Source organism: Dendronephthya gigantea, unplaced genomic scaffold (genome assembly GCF_004324835.1).
Source record: "Dendronephthya gigantea isolate DGI-Jeju-01 unplaced genomic scaffold, DenGig_1.0 000053F, whole genome shotgun sequence".
NCBI classification, from domain to species: domain Eukaryota; kingdom Metazoa; phylum Cnidaria; class Anthozoa; order Malacalcyonacea; family Nephtheidae; genus Dendronephthya; species Dendronephthya gigantea.
The window spans coordinates 1,364,109-1,380,531 of NW_021163063.1; the positions used below are offsets into that span (position 1 = coordinate 1,364,109).

General features: G+C 39.5%; 2 protein-coding genes and 1 non-coding gene across 4 annotated transcripts; 2 read left to right on the top strand and 1 right to left on the bottom strand.

Annotated features, from left to right (window-relative positions):
* The first annotated feature begins 209 nt into the window (after positions 1–209).
* LOC114529065 (netrin-1-like) lies at positions 210–12,416 on the top strand. Of its 2 annotated transcripts, none has more exons than XM_028550787.1 (9): positions 210–362; positions 7,505–8,127; positions 8,345–8,491; positions 8,775–9,036; positions 9,508–9,690; positions 10,528–10,677; positions 11,124–11,165; positions 11,246–11,305; positions 11,420–12,416. In XM_028550787.1, exons 2-9 carry the CDS (start codon positions 7,555–7,557, stop codon positions 11,770–11,772), a joined length of 1,770 nt encoding a protein of 589 aa, XP_028406588.1. In that variant the 5' UTR covers positions 210–362; positions 7,505–7,554; the 3' UTR covers positions 11,773–12,416. The 2 variants fall into 2 exon arrangements, with proteins under 2 accessions (XP_028406588.1, XP_028406587.1); XM_028550786.1 differs by lacking the exon at positions 210–362 and adding an exon at positions 2,768–3,857.
* LOC114529199 lies at positions 10,193–10,322 on the top strand. Its single transcript, XR_003687593.1, has one exon. It is a non-coding gene; the product is annotated as a U11 spliceosomal RNA (small nuclear RNA).
* LOC114529067 (syntaxin-8-like) lies at positions 12,378–16,385 on the bottom strand. The gene is made up of 9 exons (XM_028550788.1): positions 16,343–16,385; positions 15,308–15,407; positions 15,111–15,205; positions 14,778–14,831; positions 14,613–14,669; positions 14,257–14,387; positions 13,768–13,860; positions 13,589–13,690; positions 12,378–13,131 (listed from the first exon to the last, which is right to left on the bottom strand). The coding sequence occupies exons 1-9, from the start codon at positions 16,357–16,359 to the stop codon at positions 13,061–13,063; spliced, it is 720 nt and encodes a 239-aa protein (XP_028406589.1). The 5' UTR covers positions 16,360–16,385; the 3' UTR covers positions 12,378–13,060.
* Between the last annotated feature and the right edge of the window lie 38 nt (positions 16,386–16,423).

Below are 16,423 nucleotides of genomic sequence, written 5' to 3' on the forward strand. Positions count from 1 at the left end.
TCCTCTCTAGTTCCTGCCGTTGTTAAAATAATGGCAGTTATCAAGAATTAATTACAGCCAGAGCCATCGATACTAAATCACACTCAAAGGTACAGGAAACATTCGTGTCAAAAATTTGTTGCGACTTTCCCGAGGTGTTGACTTGAGTTTCTTCTTAATAAATTCTCTCGCACTTGGGTGCCGCGAATTATTCTAATTAGGATGTACAACGCACGAGCGAACTTGTTAGTTGTAAATGTCTCATGAATAACGCGAATTATAATGCTCAATGGGGAAATAATGGCTATGAAAGACGGGAAAACGGATTGATTTTTATGCTGTGTACATCGCGCGGCGGTACGGATTCCCGGAGGACCGAATTTGTGAGTATCAATGATCTCGCACTGTGTTGCCAATTTAATTTCCGAAGACAACACTAGCTCATATATCATCAATTTATATTAATCTAAATGCGCTTTTTAATTGATATAGTTGATCACAAATTGATATAAAATGAATAGTTTGTAGCGCTCAATCTAGATTATATAAACTTCATCCAAGCAATAACGACCACTTCAAATGACCTAATTTGCGGTGTCTGACCTATGCTCTTACAAGAATTAATCTCATCTTATCTTCTTGTAACTTACAAGAATTTGACCATTTATAGAGTTGTCAGTGTGTGCCTGTGTGCGAGCCCTTTTCATAAAAACTCGCGTCTAATCTAGCGTCGATTTTCTTTAATTCTAAGCTTAGATAGCTTAACTATAAGTCTTTCTTAAGTTTCGATTCCTTTTAGAGGTCTCTGCGTGCAAAGAACGCTTTTTGTGTAGGGAACGGCTCAAACGGTCAAACCTAGTGTCAAACCCCGCCGCAAATTGATGATGCCACTGAGTGACGTCATGCTTCTCTGCGGTGAAGTACTGGATGATTGATTTATGATCGAAAATTTTAATTACGGGATAACTATGAGATGATTTATCATTTGTCGAACGAACCCGAACCACACATCTGAAATAAAGATGTTTACTAGTACAGTTCCAGCACGCAATGTTATCTCGTACCGGACTATTACAAAGCTATATTCTCTAACCAAAGGCTAGTCTTTTTTCTCTTTAAATGTATATATAAATAGCTCAATCAGTTCTAAACTGTTCTTCCTAGATCGTCCAGCAAGGATCATCTCTTATTGATCTTGTGTTACTACAGGAGGAAACCTAAACTAAACTAACTTTATTTATACTGGATAGCTCTATCAGTTCTAAACTGTTCTTCCTAGAGGTCCAGTAAGAATCATCTCTTATTGATCCAGTGTTACTACAGGAGAAAACCTAAACTAATATAACTTTATTTATACTGGATAGCTCTATCAGTTCATGAAGTAATTCAATTCATTCGATAAAAATACAGCACAATGTCTGATATATACCTAGAATCGTCGTCTAACTAGCCTGAATGGAGACCCTAGTTTTATTAAGAACCCCCACAAACAATTGTATCTCTAACATTGTCCTCCGGAAATTTGGAGTAAAATTAACACAATGAGTACACAAATGAACACGGGCAGCATAATTGAAGTTGGCAAGTCTGGATTACAGCGAGCTTTAATGTAATTCCACCAGCGATCAAAAAGATCAAGTATTTACAAGCGAATATCCAAATAATGAGTTATTATAAGACATTTTGTAAACACCAAATAGAAATGCGTTATTGTTCGCCGTTCCCGTATAATTATAACGCTGTCAGCACTTGATGGGCCTCTTAGGTGGGCTTAACTCAGGGCGCCTGGATTTTGAGGGGGGAGGGTGGAGTGGGGCATTGTCATACTATCACAGCACCATATGATATATGAATTTCGTACTAGTATGCACTATGCAATATATTACTTCCCTACGCTAGACAGCGCCTTAAAACATGAACAGCAAGAACTCAAGCATTCATAGAACAACTTCTAACGGATTCGTGCCTTTTCGTGGCCGAATTTTACCACAAAACGATTGATGAAAGACGTTACTCTAAGTGAAACTCCGCCTTAACTATCAACTAAGTACATGTTTTAAAAAAATAGTTCACATTAAACTATCGAGGGTCCTTACTAATGTCGAGGATGTGGTTTAAAAATAAATACAAAATAACAAACAGCGTCCTGGCGAGTCTCAGAACCTTGCTTAAATCCTACACTCTTAATCACAGAGGTCTTTGGCAAAAATCTTTATGCTTTGAAACTGGAATGTGGTCGTACTTTCTGGATGCTTTTAGGAAGAATGTAAACTATGAGTATCCGTTGGCAATGTAACAAATCTTTGTTGTCAATCGTTTTTAATCAAGACCTAATTCCAAGGGCTTTTATTTCAGCTGGTTGCAACAATGCCAATTGCAATTTCGAAACGGTTTAATTGGAAAGTAATTGTACATAAGGATAAAGATTGAAGAAAAGGTGTCTTTCATGATGCAGAATTGTGCAACACTGAAGTCCTTAGCGGTCCTTAGTTAAGGTAATTGCAAACATCGGTGAGCGAATATCATCTGAGTTAAGACGTCTTCTTCGCTTGCTCGATTATTTTTAGTTCAAAGAGGCAGTCAACTGACACGCAACAATTCAATCCCGGGTTTGAACGGGAAACTAAACTGAGTTCTTAAAAACACAAGTGAAAACAGGAGCTGAAGATGAACTGAGAAAGAATGAGCTAAAGCTAAATAAATACAACTTATCGAGCAGCGTCGTTAAGGTGGGGTGTGGGCGTAGGTTTGGGGTACGGGGTGAATGCCCGCATTTACTGGTGGCCCCGTGGCCCTCGGTCAGAAATGCCCCCTTCCCTCCGTCTACTCTCCCACAGGGATTTAGACAGGACAGGGAAATCGGATGAAAAAAAGGGTTGAAAAAGTTTGATTAAAATCATCAAATAGTATACCATGCAATAAAGCACGTAGAAATGGAATTTTGAAACCTACTATACACCCTGTTGCATACATCTTGCATCAATGGTATACAACATATATGGGGGGATTACGTATGTATTATAATTGCTTCCCTTTCGCAACACCAAAAGGCTAGATTTTGATATGCATTTAACAGCATTACGGCTAATCAAACTCCCCCGTGTATTCAAACAAGGCTATTTGATGTATTTAACCGATAGCTTGGAGGCTAAATCATTTTGTGTACATTTTGTTACATGGCTACGTTGTGTCTGTCAGGAGCGAAGGCACTGTCACTGACACTTAATCCGATTACGCGCTCTGACACTTTCGAGACAAAAGCTTTGATTTCTCGCAGCCATCAACGAATTAAGCGCACAGGAAATTGTCCAGAATTTCTCATTATGATCAAAGACGCCTGATCTGTGTATTTACCGTGACGCTACGCGGGGATATCTAATCAAAGCTACACTCGATCGCGTTCCCGAAAGGCCTGCCTCGTCGCTTTCGTGCGAAGAATCGGATTTATTTCGAGAGAAATTCGCTATATATAGTTCGATCTTCGAGTTGGTGCAAATATTTCACAGTCATGAAGCCTTGAGAATCAACGGTTTCCCAGCTTTTTATGGCCGACTAAAGGTTACACTTATTGTTGTGTGTGCTGTGGTTACAAAAGGGATTAATGTCCTTCTAACTGTGGCAAATATTCCGACCTTTGTTATCGCGAAACCATCTCGCAATATACTCGTTTTATATATGCGGGGGAAGCGTCTATAATAAACAAGCGCTTTTTTATGTCAAGTGGCTTTGAGTGTTCTTAACGTTGATTGCAATTTGAGAATAAAACAACGTTGCAAGTGGGCTATTTAGTACTTTCGGCTTCGGAAGCTGTGGTGACAGAGCTGCTTAGGGAAGCTGACCAGACACACACACCGGTCCGTTACGAGCAAATCTTCTCGGTAAGTTTTACGTTAAATATTCTCGGCATGTTGTTGGACGCGCAATTACAATGACGGCGAACAGCATTTGCTTTCTTATTAGGCCCGTTGAAAGACGTGACCTCTTTAGGCTATTTGCAATGAATCAATGTCTTCACAGCGCTTTTGTGGGTCGCGAAATGGACTCGCGAATGGTTGTTTTAACAATTAGCAACCAGCTGTGCTATTTAGTCCACTTTGTACTAAAAAGGCCATGGATCGCTTCAGGTTAATCGCTTTAGTTTGTTGTAGTTTAACTGTGTATACGCGCCCTTCGCTTCTTGAACCTAAATCGATTTTTAAGAGGCAGTGTTGCGATTCATTGTCACGATTTATACAAACGTGTTATCGTTTTGTCCTACACGCACTTTAAATTCTTGTTAAAATCTAAGCAGGAGAGCTGTTTAACGTGCCATGGGGCCTGTATAAACGCTGAAATATATACTTAAAATAAAAACTGCACTATTTATATCTTTATAAGTCGAACTATTCCGCTGTGTCTTTCTGAAGGCCAAGAAAGTTCTAAATCCTCAAAGATAAAGTCATAATAGTCGCCAAATTATAACCGTGCCAGACTGACGGACGGAGAGCAGATTAGCTCAATTTTGAAGCCAAAAGGACGGCTCGTTTGTGGTCTTTAAAATATCGGCTTTATTTCAAAATGCCATTGACAATGTCAAAACTTTGCTAAAATTTGCAGGATTCTTTCAAAGTTCAGCATTCCATAGATAACCTTCCACTGTTAAGAAATTGAACGATCTCTTAAAATTTGCATTCCAAGCTGTATAGATTTTACAAATACCTACTCAAAAAAGACTTTTTTGTGATTTTCGAGAGGGTATTATATTACGGAACAATCCCGTTTTTCTTTGAAAGCTGCGATCCAAAGCGCTGTCGAAGGCCAAGGTTTCGATCCAGCTTAATTTGTTACTTTCGATTGTAAAAAACTAAACAGCATGCAAGCAGTATGTGAATTATTATTTAATAAAAAGCTAATAGCATGAACTGTCTTATACTATATAATTCAGATTTTTGCGCTATTTATGGCACTCTCGCTGGCGATTATAAAAGAAAAGTCTCTTTCGTACAAGACGATAAATGTTGCGAAACATTTTACTTTTTGAAAGTAGCAATTTGGGTAATTGCTACTTTTAATTGTTTCAAAGCTAGACTCTTTTCTAGCCTGTTAAACGAGCCAGTATTAAAGCGAATTCATGCCAAGCAGCTCAACTAAAATAGCGGGCATACAGTGTAAATTCTCACACGATAGAATAAAAACATACAGCGACGGGCTACCTCGCTGGCTTCAAGGTTGGCAAACAATTTTTCTTGGCACGTCGCTTGACTACACGCAGTCACGAAGTGTCAACTGTTTGAGCAAATAAAAGTGTATCGAGGTATACACTGACGCCAACGCATAGCGCATTATATAGCTATATTTATACTGCAACGATAGTGAAAACCAGCGCGGTTTTTTATCCGGCCCATGCATGCAGTCGGCCCCGTTAACGCAAGTCGATTCGCAGTGCATGCTTCCACATTAGGACAAATTAATGAACTAACCTTATTCATAATGCATACCGTGCATGGGTTGTCATATTAGAGCCAATCCCCTGTAATGAAAGAGACGGGGTTACTTAAAAAGTCTTCATAACAAAAAGGCAATTTATCTTGCATTGGGTAAATTGGTCTTGCATTGGGTAAATTGATATACGGCTATCTCAAATACGTGTGTGATATCATTTTTAATCATATTTCTATCAACTTGTCTGCCGTTTTTTGTTATCATTGATGGCAAAAACAATTGAAAAATAGTTTCAGTGAACTCGCCCAAAACCACATATAAGGCTGTGCTCAGACCGCCTTGCAGTAAATTCGGGCGTGCTAGGCTTAATTTAAAGCCAAATTCCTTGTTTATTTGGCCGCTATTCTTTCAAGCAGGACAAATAGAGTCGAAATAGTCGTACAATTTCCGGTGTTGTAAAAGAAGCGGTGGACGGCGCCAATGTAATGTTTATTGTTTGCTTACAACGTTAATACCTTTGTATCTCTTTGTTCAACACACATATTACTCGTCTGCTCAAGAGAAAATCGTTTTCACACCTTTAGTTTATGACAAAACTACTTACACATTGTTTGGAGTAACGCGAGTGTGATGTACCGCGATTTCATTTGAAGAATATTTAACTATCTTGTTTGTGAATTCTGTCCAAAACTGTGCAATGTAATGGTAAACTTAACTAAATTTATTTACACTTGATAGCTCTATCAGTTCCAAGCTGTTCTTCCTAGAGGTCCAATAAGGATCATCACTTATTGATCGAGTGTTACTACAGGAGGAAACCTAAACGAAACTAACTTTATATTTTATACCGGATAGTTCTATCAGTTCTAAACTGTTCTTCCTAGAGGTCCAGTAAGGATCATCTCTTATTGATCCAGTGTTACTACAGGAGGAAACCTAAACTAAACTAACTATTCCCTATTAAACCCTTGCGGTCAGCTCTGCAGAGATTCAAATGACCCTATAAGTTCATCAAAAGTTCGTAACACTTCATCCCTACCGCGGACATTGTAATTGCCCCTTGTGTTTAAGATCTCCTAACAATTTATCTAATTATTTTGTGTTTGCTTTTCGTGGCACAGCAGGACCGCATAATAGCCCATGATCATTTATACCACAAATAGACTAGTCCTCCGTGGTGTCCTGCTGTGTCGAGGCGACCTAAAACTGAGCGAGACTCTGTTCAACGTTGCCTATAGCCTTTTTTGGGTAACATTATATTACGATGCTATATATATATGCTCGTCGTAAGTATAGTCAACGAGGGTAGCATGCGGAGAGTTATATTATAACAGAGCTTGTCGCGGCGAAGTCCGCAGGAATTTTGCTACATATTTACACCGGAACGTTGCTTGTGGGAAAGTTGATTCGATATTGAAAAGTTTTGGAACAGTTTGCAAGTTGTAAGTACGCACAATTTTGAAACAAGCGGCTGTCACTCACAAGGGTTTGTTTGAACGTTTAATCAAGCGTTCATTCGCTTCATTTGAATTGCTATGCATGCATACATGCTAATGTTTCTGCACTGAATCACTTGCGCATTTTCAATGTTAAATTTACATGTATGGAGACTGTGGATTAGGTTTTGGTGTGGATACGTGCATGTAGGCTCGTAAGTCGATTCGAAATTGGCCGATCATCACATTGGAAATGATAGAGCTATCCAGTATAACATCCAGTAGTAACAATGGATCAGTAACAGATGATCCTTACTGGACCTCGAGGAAGAACAGTTTAGAACTGATAGAACTATCCGGTATAAATAAAGTTAGTTTAGTTTAGGTTTTCTCCTGTAGTAACACTAGATCAATAATTGATGATCCTTACTGGACCTCGAGGAAGAACAGTTTAGAACTGATAGAGCTATCCAGTATAAATAAAGTTAGTTTAGTTTAGGTTTCCTCCTGTAGTAACACTGGATCAGTAAGAGATGATCCTTACTGGACCTCTAGGAAGAACAGGTTAGAAGTGATAGAGCTATCCAGTGTAAATAAAGTTAGTTTAGTTGATTGTCGAGATGAATGGACCACAAGAAATGTAACTTAACAAGCTTTTTATTATATAGAGCGACTCTCGGATATCATTAACTGCTTCAAATAAGCTCGCAAGGACAGCATGAATATGCACGGATTTGTCCTCAAAGATTTGTTCCTCGTGATATTTCTGCTACACGAAGTATCAACGAAAACAGTGACGATATTCTACGACCAGGAAATTACCTCAGATTCGTGCTACAATCGTTACGGCCGTCCGCATCGCTGCCTCCCGGAATTCAAAAACATCGCATACCGGAGCAAGATCAAGGTCACTCACACATGCGGGGAAAAGGGACCCCGGCAATTTTGCAAGACCGGTCACGAAGGCTGCGGAATCTGCGACGCAAGTGAGCCGGATCTAGCGCACCCCCCTGCTTACCTCACTGATCTCAATAATCCATCAGATCTAACTTGCTGGCAGACCGATCCACTGGATGGCTCTCGTGAAAATGTCACTCTGATCCTTAGCCTGGAAAAACAGTTCGATGTAACTTATATTAATCTGGAATTTTGCTCCTATCGTCCTGAAGCAATGGCTATTTATAAATCGAACGATTTCGGCCGCACGTGGACTCCGTACCAGTACTACGCGGATCGCTGCATGCACATGTTCCACAAGAGCACTCGGGGAATTGTCAGCCATAGAAATGAGGTTGGTTTTTTATCCTGATTTTGTTTCTTCCGCAGTGCAATTCATTGAAACATATCGAAAAATGCTAACGCACAAGACATGCGTTCATTTCGTTTCATGTCAACTTCAAAACCGACTCTGTTTGATTACAAGGCAACTTCTCCTGAAGTTACTGCAAATTAGAATGCTGATTTGAAAAGTACGAAATAATCATAATATATTTCATTTTGGTTTCAAGGTGGAAGCACTTTGTACGGATTCACATCTGTTGCGACCTCTTCGGGGAGGAAGGATTGCGTTCAGTACTTTGGAAGGGCGACCCTCTGCCCCGAATATCGACACAAACGAGTTACTGCAGGAGTGGGTGACTGCTACTGATATTAAGGTATGCCTTGGTCTAAACACACATGAAGAGATTGCCATCGTAATTGATCATTTGATTTAGCGATTGTTATCATAAATATTATTAATTGATTATAATCACTATTATTGTTCAATATTTAACAACTATATCATCACTAGATAGCATTACTATTTTTGGCTATTGTTATCTGATTGCCTTATTATTATTGTGTATAATATAATCATCGGCTACAATATAATCATGCTGATCTATTTTTCTGATCACCATTATCATCGCTTTTTTATCAATATTATCAATAATTTAGGTGGTATTCATGAAAATCAGTGGTAATCGTAGATACTTGGGTGCGAATAAGGACATGTTGTATTACGGCGTGTCCGACTTTTCGGTCGGAGGCCGATGTCGTTGCAACGGGCATGCTTCGAGATGTGTCAAGAACGCACAGGGAAAGTTGGTGTGCGACTGTATGCACAACACAGACGGGGTGAACTGCGAAAAATGCGCACCATTTTATCAAGATCGGCCCTGGATGAGAGCTACGGCTGAGAGCGCTAACGAATGCATAGGTACGTTGCCTTCCGAGCATGCAACTCGGAGGTACGTCGGCATAAAGGTCTGTTCAACGATCCAATTTCGTCGGATCCAATTCACTTCTGATGGATGTTTTATAGTCTGTTGTCTAGTAATGTTTATGAGCAGCAAATTCGCTGAAGCCAATGCATTACTGCTTTATCAATAACGGACTATATTTCATACGTCAGCAGTGAATTGGATCCAACAAAATTGGATCGTGTGAACAGACCTTAACGTGAATAATGATCGCATTTTCTCTGCGATTATACATACTCGCTAACTAACATCGCTGTGGGTACTAAAGTACCTAAAGCGTTGTTAAGTAAAGTCATATAGCAAAATATGGCTCGTTTTGACTTTGTGATTAGCCTTACCTAATGACTTTCCGTATTCAAGTATCAAATACTGTTATAAAACTATAAACACGCTCACCGACTCAAAAACATACCTCTTTATGTTGACAGCTTGTAACTGCAGTAACCACGCGAAACACTGTCGTTTTAATGCTGAACTTTATCGGCTGGAAGGCCATGGCGGTGAATGTCTCAACTGCCGGCACAATACGGCAGGAAGGTTCTGCCATTATTGTAAACAAGGTTATTACCGGGATAAAGGAAAGGATATCACTCATAGGAAAGCTTGTATAAGTAAGTCCTCGGGTGCTATACGTGTTCTACCATTTATAGACACATTAATCATCTAGCTATAACATTCAACATCAGCTACACCTGTTTACCGCGAAACAAACGCTACGAGTCTTGTTCAATAGTGAAAGAACTTGACCATCAACCTCCGATTAAACATGTCGATTATTCTGATCCATTTTCAGCGCGGGATTAACGAACACAGACAATGTATTTTGTGCTCAGATTGACTGAATAAAGGTTCAGTCAAACTTTCATTAGCGCCCTCAAGAGAACACAAATGACAAAAGGCAGAAACAATACACTAGGCAGGACTATTATTCAACCAATCTGACAATGAACCATCTTAGGATCAATTACAATAAACACAGCACGGGTCTTTTGTTTCTCAATTAAGCGTAGCGACCATGACACTTCAAGTGTACTGCGCATGCGTGGGATTTGTCTCCCGCAAGCCGCACTGCTGTTCTTTTAGTATATATTCGCGCGGTAAAGCGCCGGTCAATAAAAGGGCTTTTACCGTCAATGGTACGTCGGTCTGGAGACGGATCGGCGCGGAATCGCCATCAAGAGATTTCGGAAGCATAATGTTTGGAAACTTGTGGCAGTTGGTCGCCATTTGCGCCGACGCCCAATTTTGGCCGATAAAAAAGAAAACTGGTACCTACACTCTCGGAAACGAGAATTTCAGAATAACAAGGTCTTTCTTTCACCAAAGTTTTTCTAATGCCGATATACTCGAAACCATTAATACAAAAATATATAATAAAGCTATTTTTAATTAATAATTTGAAGTGTTTGATTGTGTAGCAATTGCAAAGGTATCCATCTTGCATTTAGAATGTAAGTGTCATCCAGTGGGATCGAGGGGAGAGATCTGTGACCAAGCCACGGGACAGTGTCCCTGCAAGGAAGGAGTGACTGGACGAACATGCAATGAATGCAAACCAAAATACAGAAAAACAAAGACCAAAGCTGCGCCTTGCGTAGGTAAGACGAGTGCCATAGCTATGACTAATACCATAGTACCAGTACCATAGCTATGACCAGTACCATAGCTATGACCAGTACCATAGCGGGCATAGCCATGACCAGTACCATAGTCATGACCAGTACCATAGCCATGACCAGTACCATAGTCATGACCAGTACCATAGCTATGACCAGTACCATAGCTATGACCAGTACCATAGCGGGCATAGCCATGACCAGTACCATAGTCATGACCAGTACCATAGCTATGACCAGTACCATAGCCATGACCAGTACCATAGTCATGACCAGTACCATAGCTATGACCAGTACCATAGCCGTAACCAGTACCATGGCCATGACCAGTACCATAGCTATAAGTTAACGATGAGGACAGTGAGAACTGTATGGTCATTTATGTTGGTAATGTTCCCATTGTTCAAGTTTCAAATTATTTTTTTCAGACGTGAAACGTGGCGAACCTCGAAAAAAGACAAGACACACAAGTGAGTATTTGAAAACTTTGTAAACGCAACATTAACCCCACCATACATTGCACATTTTACTGAATAATTCTCTTGAATAGATTGCAAACAATGCCGGCCTATGCTGCTGTCGGTCACGAAATACTGCAAAAGAGATTTCGGTAAGCCTTTCCGAATTACTTAGAAAAAAAGAGAAATCCAAAACTTGTAAAATTGCGTGGAAATATAACTTGATTTTCGACGTTTTTTTGATGAATCAATCTTCTCTGATTCAGGCATCAAAGTACAAATCCTTGCTAGAGAAAATGTCAAAGGTTGGATGAAATTCACGGTCGAAATAGAACAGGTCTTCAAATGGACAGGCGAGACACGACTGCGTCCGGGCAAGAAAGCGGTCTGGGTACGAACACGTGACTTCAAGTGCAGCTGCCCCAAACTCAGGCACAAGCGACGCTACCTGATTGTAGGTTTCAACGACATCCACGAAATTCAAAAAGGGATCGTTATCAGTCAGCGGACCGTCGTCACGCAATGGTCCGAGAACGTTTCAAAGAGAATCGCGAAATTTCAAAAACGACAGAGAAAAAGAGCGTGTACAGAGAGCACGAAGGTGGAGGAACAGGTCTGAGGGGTTCACTGAGATAGGCTAGCCCTTGGGTGCAGGCGATAGGTGGACTTGGAAGGAAGGGGGGGGGGGTAGGGGGTGAACATATTGAATGCATGCACATGTTATTAATATACAGTTTCGGTGCACGATTTGCCACTGAGCTTGGGGTATAAATATATTTGCGAAGCATAGATACTTCGTGTAATGGCAGTATATAATGCCCGGTGACGCCGCACTAGATATATATCTGGAGCGGGAGATCGCACAGTCGCTCCAGGTATATATACGAAGCTCAAGGGTTTAGCTGCTAGTTACCAGTCTGATAGAACTAAACCGTGCCCCGAATGCAGAAAGCGACGTTGTTATTTAAATTAAAAAGGATATTTATGTAACATAGAGTATTTGAAGTAGAAATCGTTTAGATTTTTCTAGACTCGGGTGAAACATAGTAAATATACTACAAATACTGTTGGGAAAAAGTTTATACCACTGGATGGCACATCAAAACTGGATGGCGCAGTCTTTATTCACGCCATCCAGTTCATATCCAGATCAGCGATACGCTGCATTTAGTATCTAGTCGAATTTGAATCTATTGTTGCTAATTTTTTTTTGTATCAAAAATATTGAGTGTAAATATAACGTTTGATATTCATGAGTTTGAATGGATAGATTTCAATTTGATGTGCTACAACTATACGTAATCCTACTAATATTAAATAATTATTGAAATAATTGTTCATTATAAGGCAGTATATACCACTGGTCTAATAGAACACTGGATGAAGCAACTATGCCAATTTAGTTGGCAAAAACAAAGCCAGAATTAGTGAACTTCCGTAGACCCAGAAAAATAAAAAATACTATCTTAAACGTCGCTATCAGCTCTGGACTTAAGATTGATTTAGAAGTCGAACCCTTCCTAGAACTCGATGTATTTTTTTCAATAATTCTGGGTAAGTTTTTGATTGCTACAGTTGCTATATCCAATGAACATAAGATCAGTGTGAAATTCACGCATTTTGATTGGTCGATCTGACAAATAACGAAAATCAGGTGCACTAAATAGTTCCTTCACGAATCTACAAATTCTAAGCCAGGCAGCACTAAGAGCCACCCACCTAATCCATTATTTACGGACAAATTTGGCTGACAACTGTTCACACACAAATTGCAGGATTTGCAGTGTTTTTCGCAGAGGTGGTTTAAAGTTAACGGGTATTGGACGTAGTAATTACTGTAGTATAAACAAACAAAAGCCAAACTCATCTGTATACTATTGTTATCCTTGATTGGTGAAGTCGTCGTACTAACTCTTCTTCGGAACAGCGGCGACCACGACAATGGTGATCAACAGTAGAACAATAACGACCATCATTACTGTCGAAAGAAAAAGTTGAAGATAAGAGTTAGCAAGCGCGAATTTGCATTAGTTCAAATGTCAGGTCCGGGTCAACGAGAACAAGATTTACATGAGAGTTGACAACCGAGAGTTTGTACGAGAGTTTCATCAACGGTCATGTCCTTGGCAAACGAGAACAAGAGTTGCACGAGAGTCTATGAGAGTTGACAAGCGAGAGTTTGTACGAGAGTTTCATCAACTGCCTTGTCCTGGACAAACGAGAACAAGAGTTGCATGAGAGTTGACAAGCGAGAATTTGTATGAGAGTTTCATCAACTGCCTTGTCCTGGACAAACGAGAACAAGAGTTGCATGAGAGTTGACAAGCGAGAATTTGTATGAGAGTTTCATCAACTGTCATGTCCTGGACAAACGAGAACAAGAGTTGCATGAAAGTTGACAAGCGAGAGTTTGTATGAGAGTTTCATCAACTTACCACAACTTGAAGATTTTGCTGTGACTTTCCTAACGTGAGCATCTTCACGGATCAATCTTCGGTTGGTGTTCTCAACACTGCTGTGCAGATCATCGATAATTTCTAAAAAAACACCACCGGAAATACACAAATTACAGAAAATCTCGTTAAATAAGCGAGAGCTTCAACTACCACCATACCGTTATGCTCATCCACCTCGTCAGAGATTGCATGTCCAATCAATTTCTGACGTTGAATAGCTTCGGACAGAGCTTCTAGTCCCTTGTCTTGTTCTGAAATGAAATACCATTGTGCTTTGAGAATCGACTACAGGGTGTCGCAAAAAACAACGAACCCCAATAAATAAACAAGTATTCGCGGTCTGAAATATCTCCGCTAATACATGTGATAATAATATGTATTTTCACATTGTTTACATCGCTTTGGCGTTTTGCCAAAGTACCAAAACTTAGTTTAATATATAAGCAAAAGAAAAAACTACAATAAAGCGAAAAAATAAAACCACAATAAAGTAATTTGTGGTGTTAATCTGGGAAGACTTTACGTCTTGAACATTTTCCCGCCAAAACTTTGCACGATGTACACAAATGTCCATTTCAACGAAAGACGGTAAAATGTGAATTGCATTGCTTTATCAAGGATTTAACTCGCTAGTTCATTCATTTTACCTCTTATTATTTGATGTTGTTGTTGTCTGAGTTCGCCAACACCTTTGTTTATCGTGTAATCGGACTCCACATCAGCAGACCACGGATCAGACGGGAAGCCACGAGATGGACCGGTGTCCAGTAATGAACCTCTGAAAAATGAAATGCCAGCAGAAGCTTGTCAGTTACAAAAGCAATTCCTGCGGCGATTTTTGTCTTTTGAAAGATGTGAAAGTGAGAATTTGTTTTAAAAACAACAAGTTATGAACATAAAGTCATAAACACTGGTCTTAACTGCTTTCACGGTGGACTCCATTTGTTTTCCCAATTTTAATGCATGAAATCTGGTTTGTTTTCGCAAACTTGCCGTATTTTACCTGCCGTAATCCGTTTGAACTGATTCCTGAACGAATGCTGCCTTTAGTCGTTTCTCTCTGTTGTAAAAAAAATTTCATGAGGTCAGACTGTTCCAATATAATAAGTAATTTTGTTGAAGCTTGGATTATGTTTGCTGGAAGAGATGATTTAGTATTATAACTCACTTGCTAGCAAGCTGGTCAATCATATCTTGTCTTCTCTCAGCTTCACGTTCTGTTCTGTGTGACAGTTAAGTTGTCATAAAGCAATCACAAAGTTCGATTAACATATTTGTGTGATGGTATTTTGAATGATTGATGAAGTGATGATGCATTGAGTGATGGTCGTTTGGGCGATGGTACTCTGAATGATTGTACTCTGAGCAATGGTACTCTGAATGATGGTACTCTGAATGATGATACTCTGAATGATGGTACTCTGAATGATGGTACTCTGAATGATGGTATTCTGCACGATGGTACTCTGAATGATGGAATTTCATCATGGTCAAAGGATACATGTGATATGACGAAGCAGCTCTGGTCAGACTGCTTTTTAATTGCTGAAGCTCTTTGGAGTAATTTTGAAGCATTAGACGGCATTGTGTGTCAACCTGAGGGAAAAATTGTCATGGAAACAGCTTTGCAAGGATTGAATTGGTAGATCATAACCAATCTGATAATTAAGAAACTGCCTTAAAAGAACCAAAGTATACCTTGGAGTAATTTGAACCAGACCGCTTCAAACGGTTCTTCTCATTCAACTTTTCCATGATGTCATTTCCAAGAGTTTCAACAGACCTACAGTCTGTCACCCTGAAACATCACACAGTAAATTATAATGAATCTGACAAGACCACGCCACCAGACCTTTGCCCTGCCATAGCTATTTCATTATCTCTTAAATCCATGCATCACATTGAACACACCCAGATACACGCATATCTCGAAGGCTAAGGATGGAATATTGGGCATGTGCATAACAAACTAGTATTTATACACAACATCGAAGACCTAAATTTGCTCTTTACCCTTAGGAGACTAGCAATACCATGCAATCTGCTAAGCCATTCACTGCAGATTACCCTGATTGGACTTACAATAACAACATTGAACATACCACAGTACCACAGAATACCTAACAGAAGTAGAACTCCTGTACTTTTTTCGTAAGTGTGATTCGTCATGATTCGTCACTTAGCAAGTGCATTTTTTTGAGGTAGTCACCCCCCTGCCAATGTCTAAAATCAGCGCATTTTTAGTATTGGCAGGGGGGTGACTGCCTCAAAAAAAAAAGCACTTGCTAAGTGACAAATCATGACGAATCACACTTACGAAAAAATAGTATAGAGTTCTACTTCTGATAGGTATTCTGTGACAGTACTGACAGTAGATTGACTTAGTATAATAAGTATATTACTATAACTTTACTATGACATTATTACAAACACCACACAAGCTGACCATTGGGGACCACTGGTAGAAAAAAATTTAACAAGTTCCCAATCACTTAATAACACTATAAACTAAAATGACGATGTACGATATTATACATTACGTAATCATTGACAAAGATTGGTGACATTTTGTATCAGTTACGCATTTTTAAACCGAAATATACAGTTGAATATCAAACTGTGGAGGATAGATCTTAACTCTAAAGTTTAACTTAATGTACTAAAAGGTAAACCTTGTTAAAAATACGCACAAAAACCGCATAAAAAACTGAAAATAATGAAAAATTAACTCACCAAGTATCCCCAGCCATCGTGAAATTCTATTTTGTTATCACTGACTTCCGGTTACTGGGAATTCCTTCAGCTCTGAGTTGA

Coding starts and splice junctions, on each gene's coding strand:
- LOC114529065 (XM_028550787.1), top strand. CDS start 7,555: ATGAATATGCACGGATTTGTCCTCAAAGATTTGTTCCTCGTGATATTT. Junction 9,691..10,527: donor TCATAGGAAAGCTTGTATAA/GTAAGTCCTCGG, acceptor TCTTGCATTTAG/AATGTAAGTGTCATCCAGTG. Junction 10,678..11,123: donor CAAAGCTGCGCCTTGCGTAG/GTAAGACGAGTG, acceptor TATTTTTTTCAG/ACGTGAAACGTGGCGAACCT.
- LOC114529067 (XM_028550788.1), bottom strand. Junction 14,832..15,110: donor GCTGCTTCGTCATATCACAT/GTATCCTTTGAC, acceptor ACTGTCACACAG/AACAGAACGTGAAGCTGAGA. Junction 13,691..13,767: donor CGAGGTGGATGAGCATAACG/GTATGGTGGTAG, acceptor GTGTTTTTTTAG/AAATTATCGATGATCTGCAC.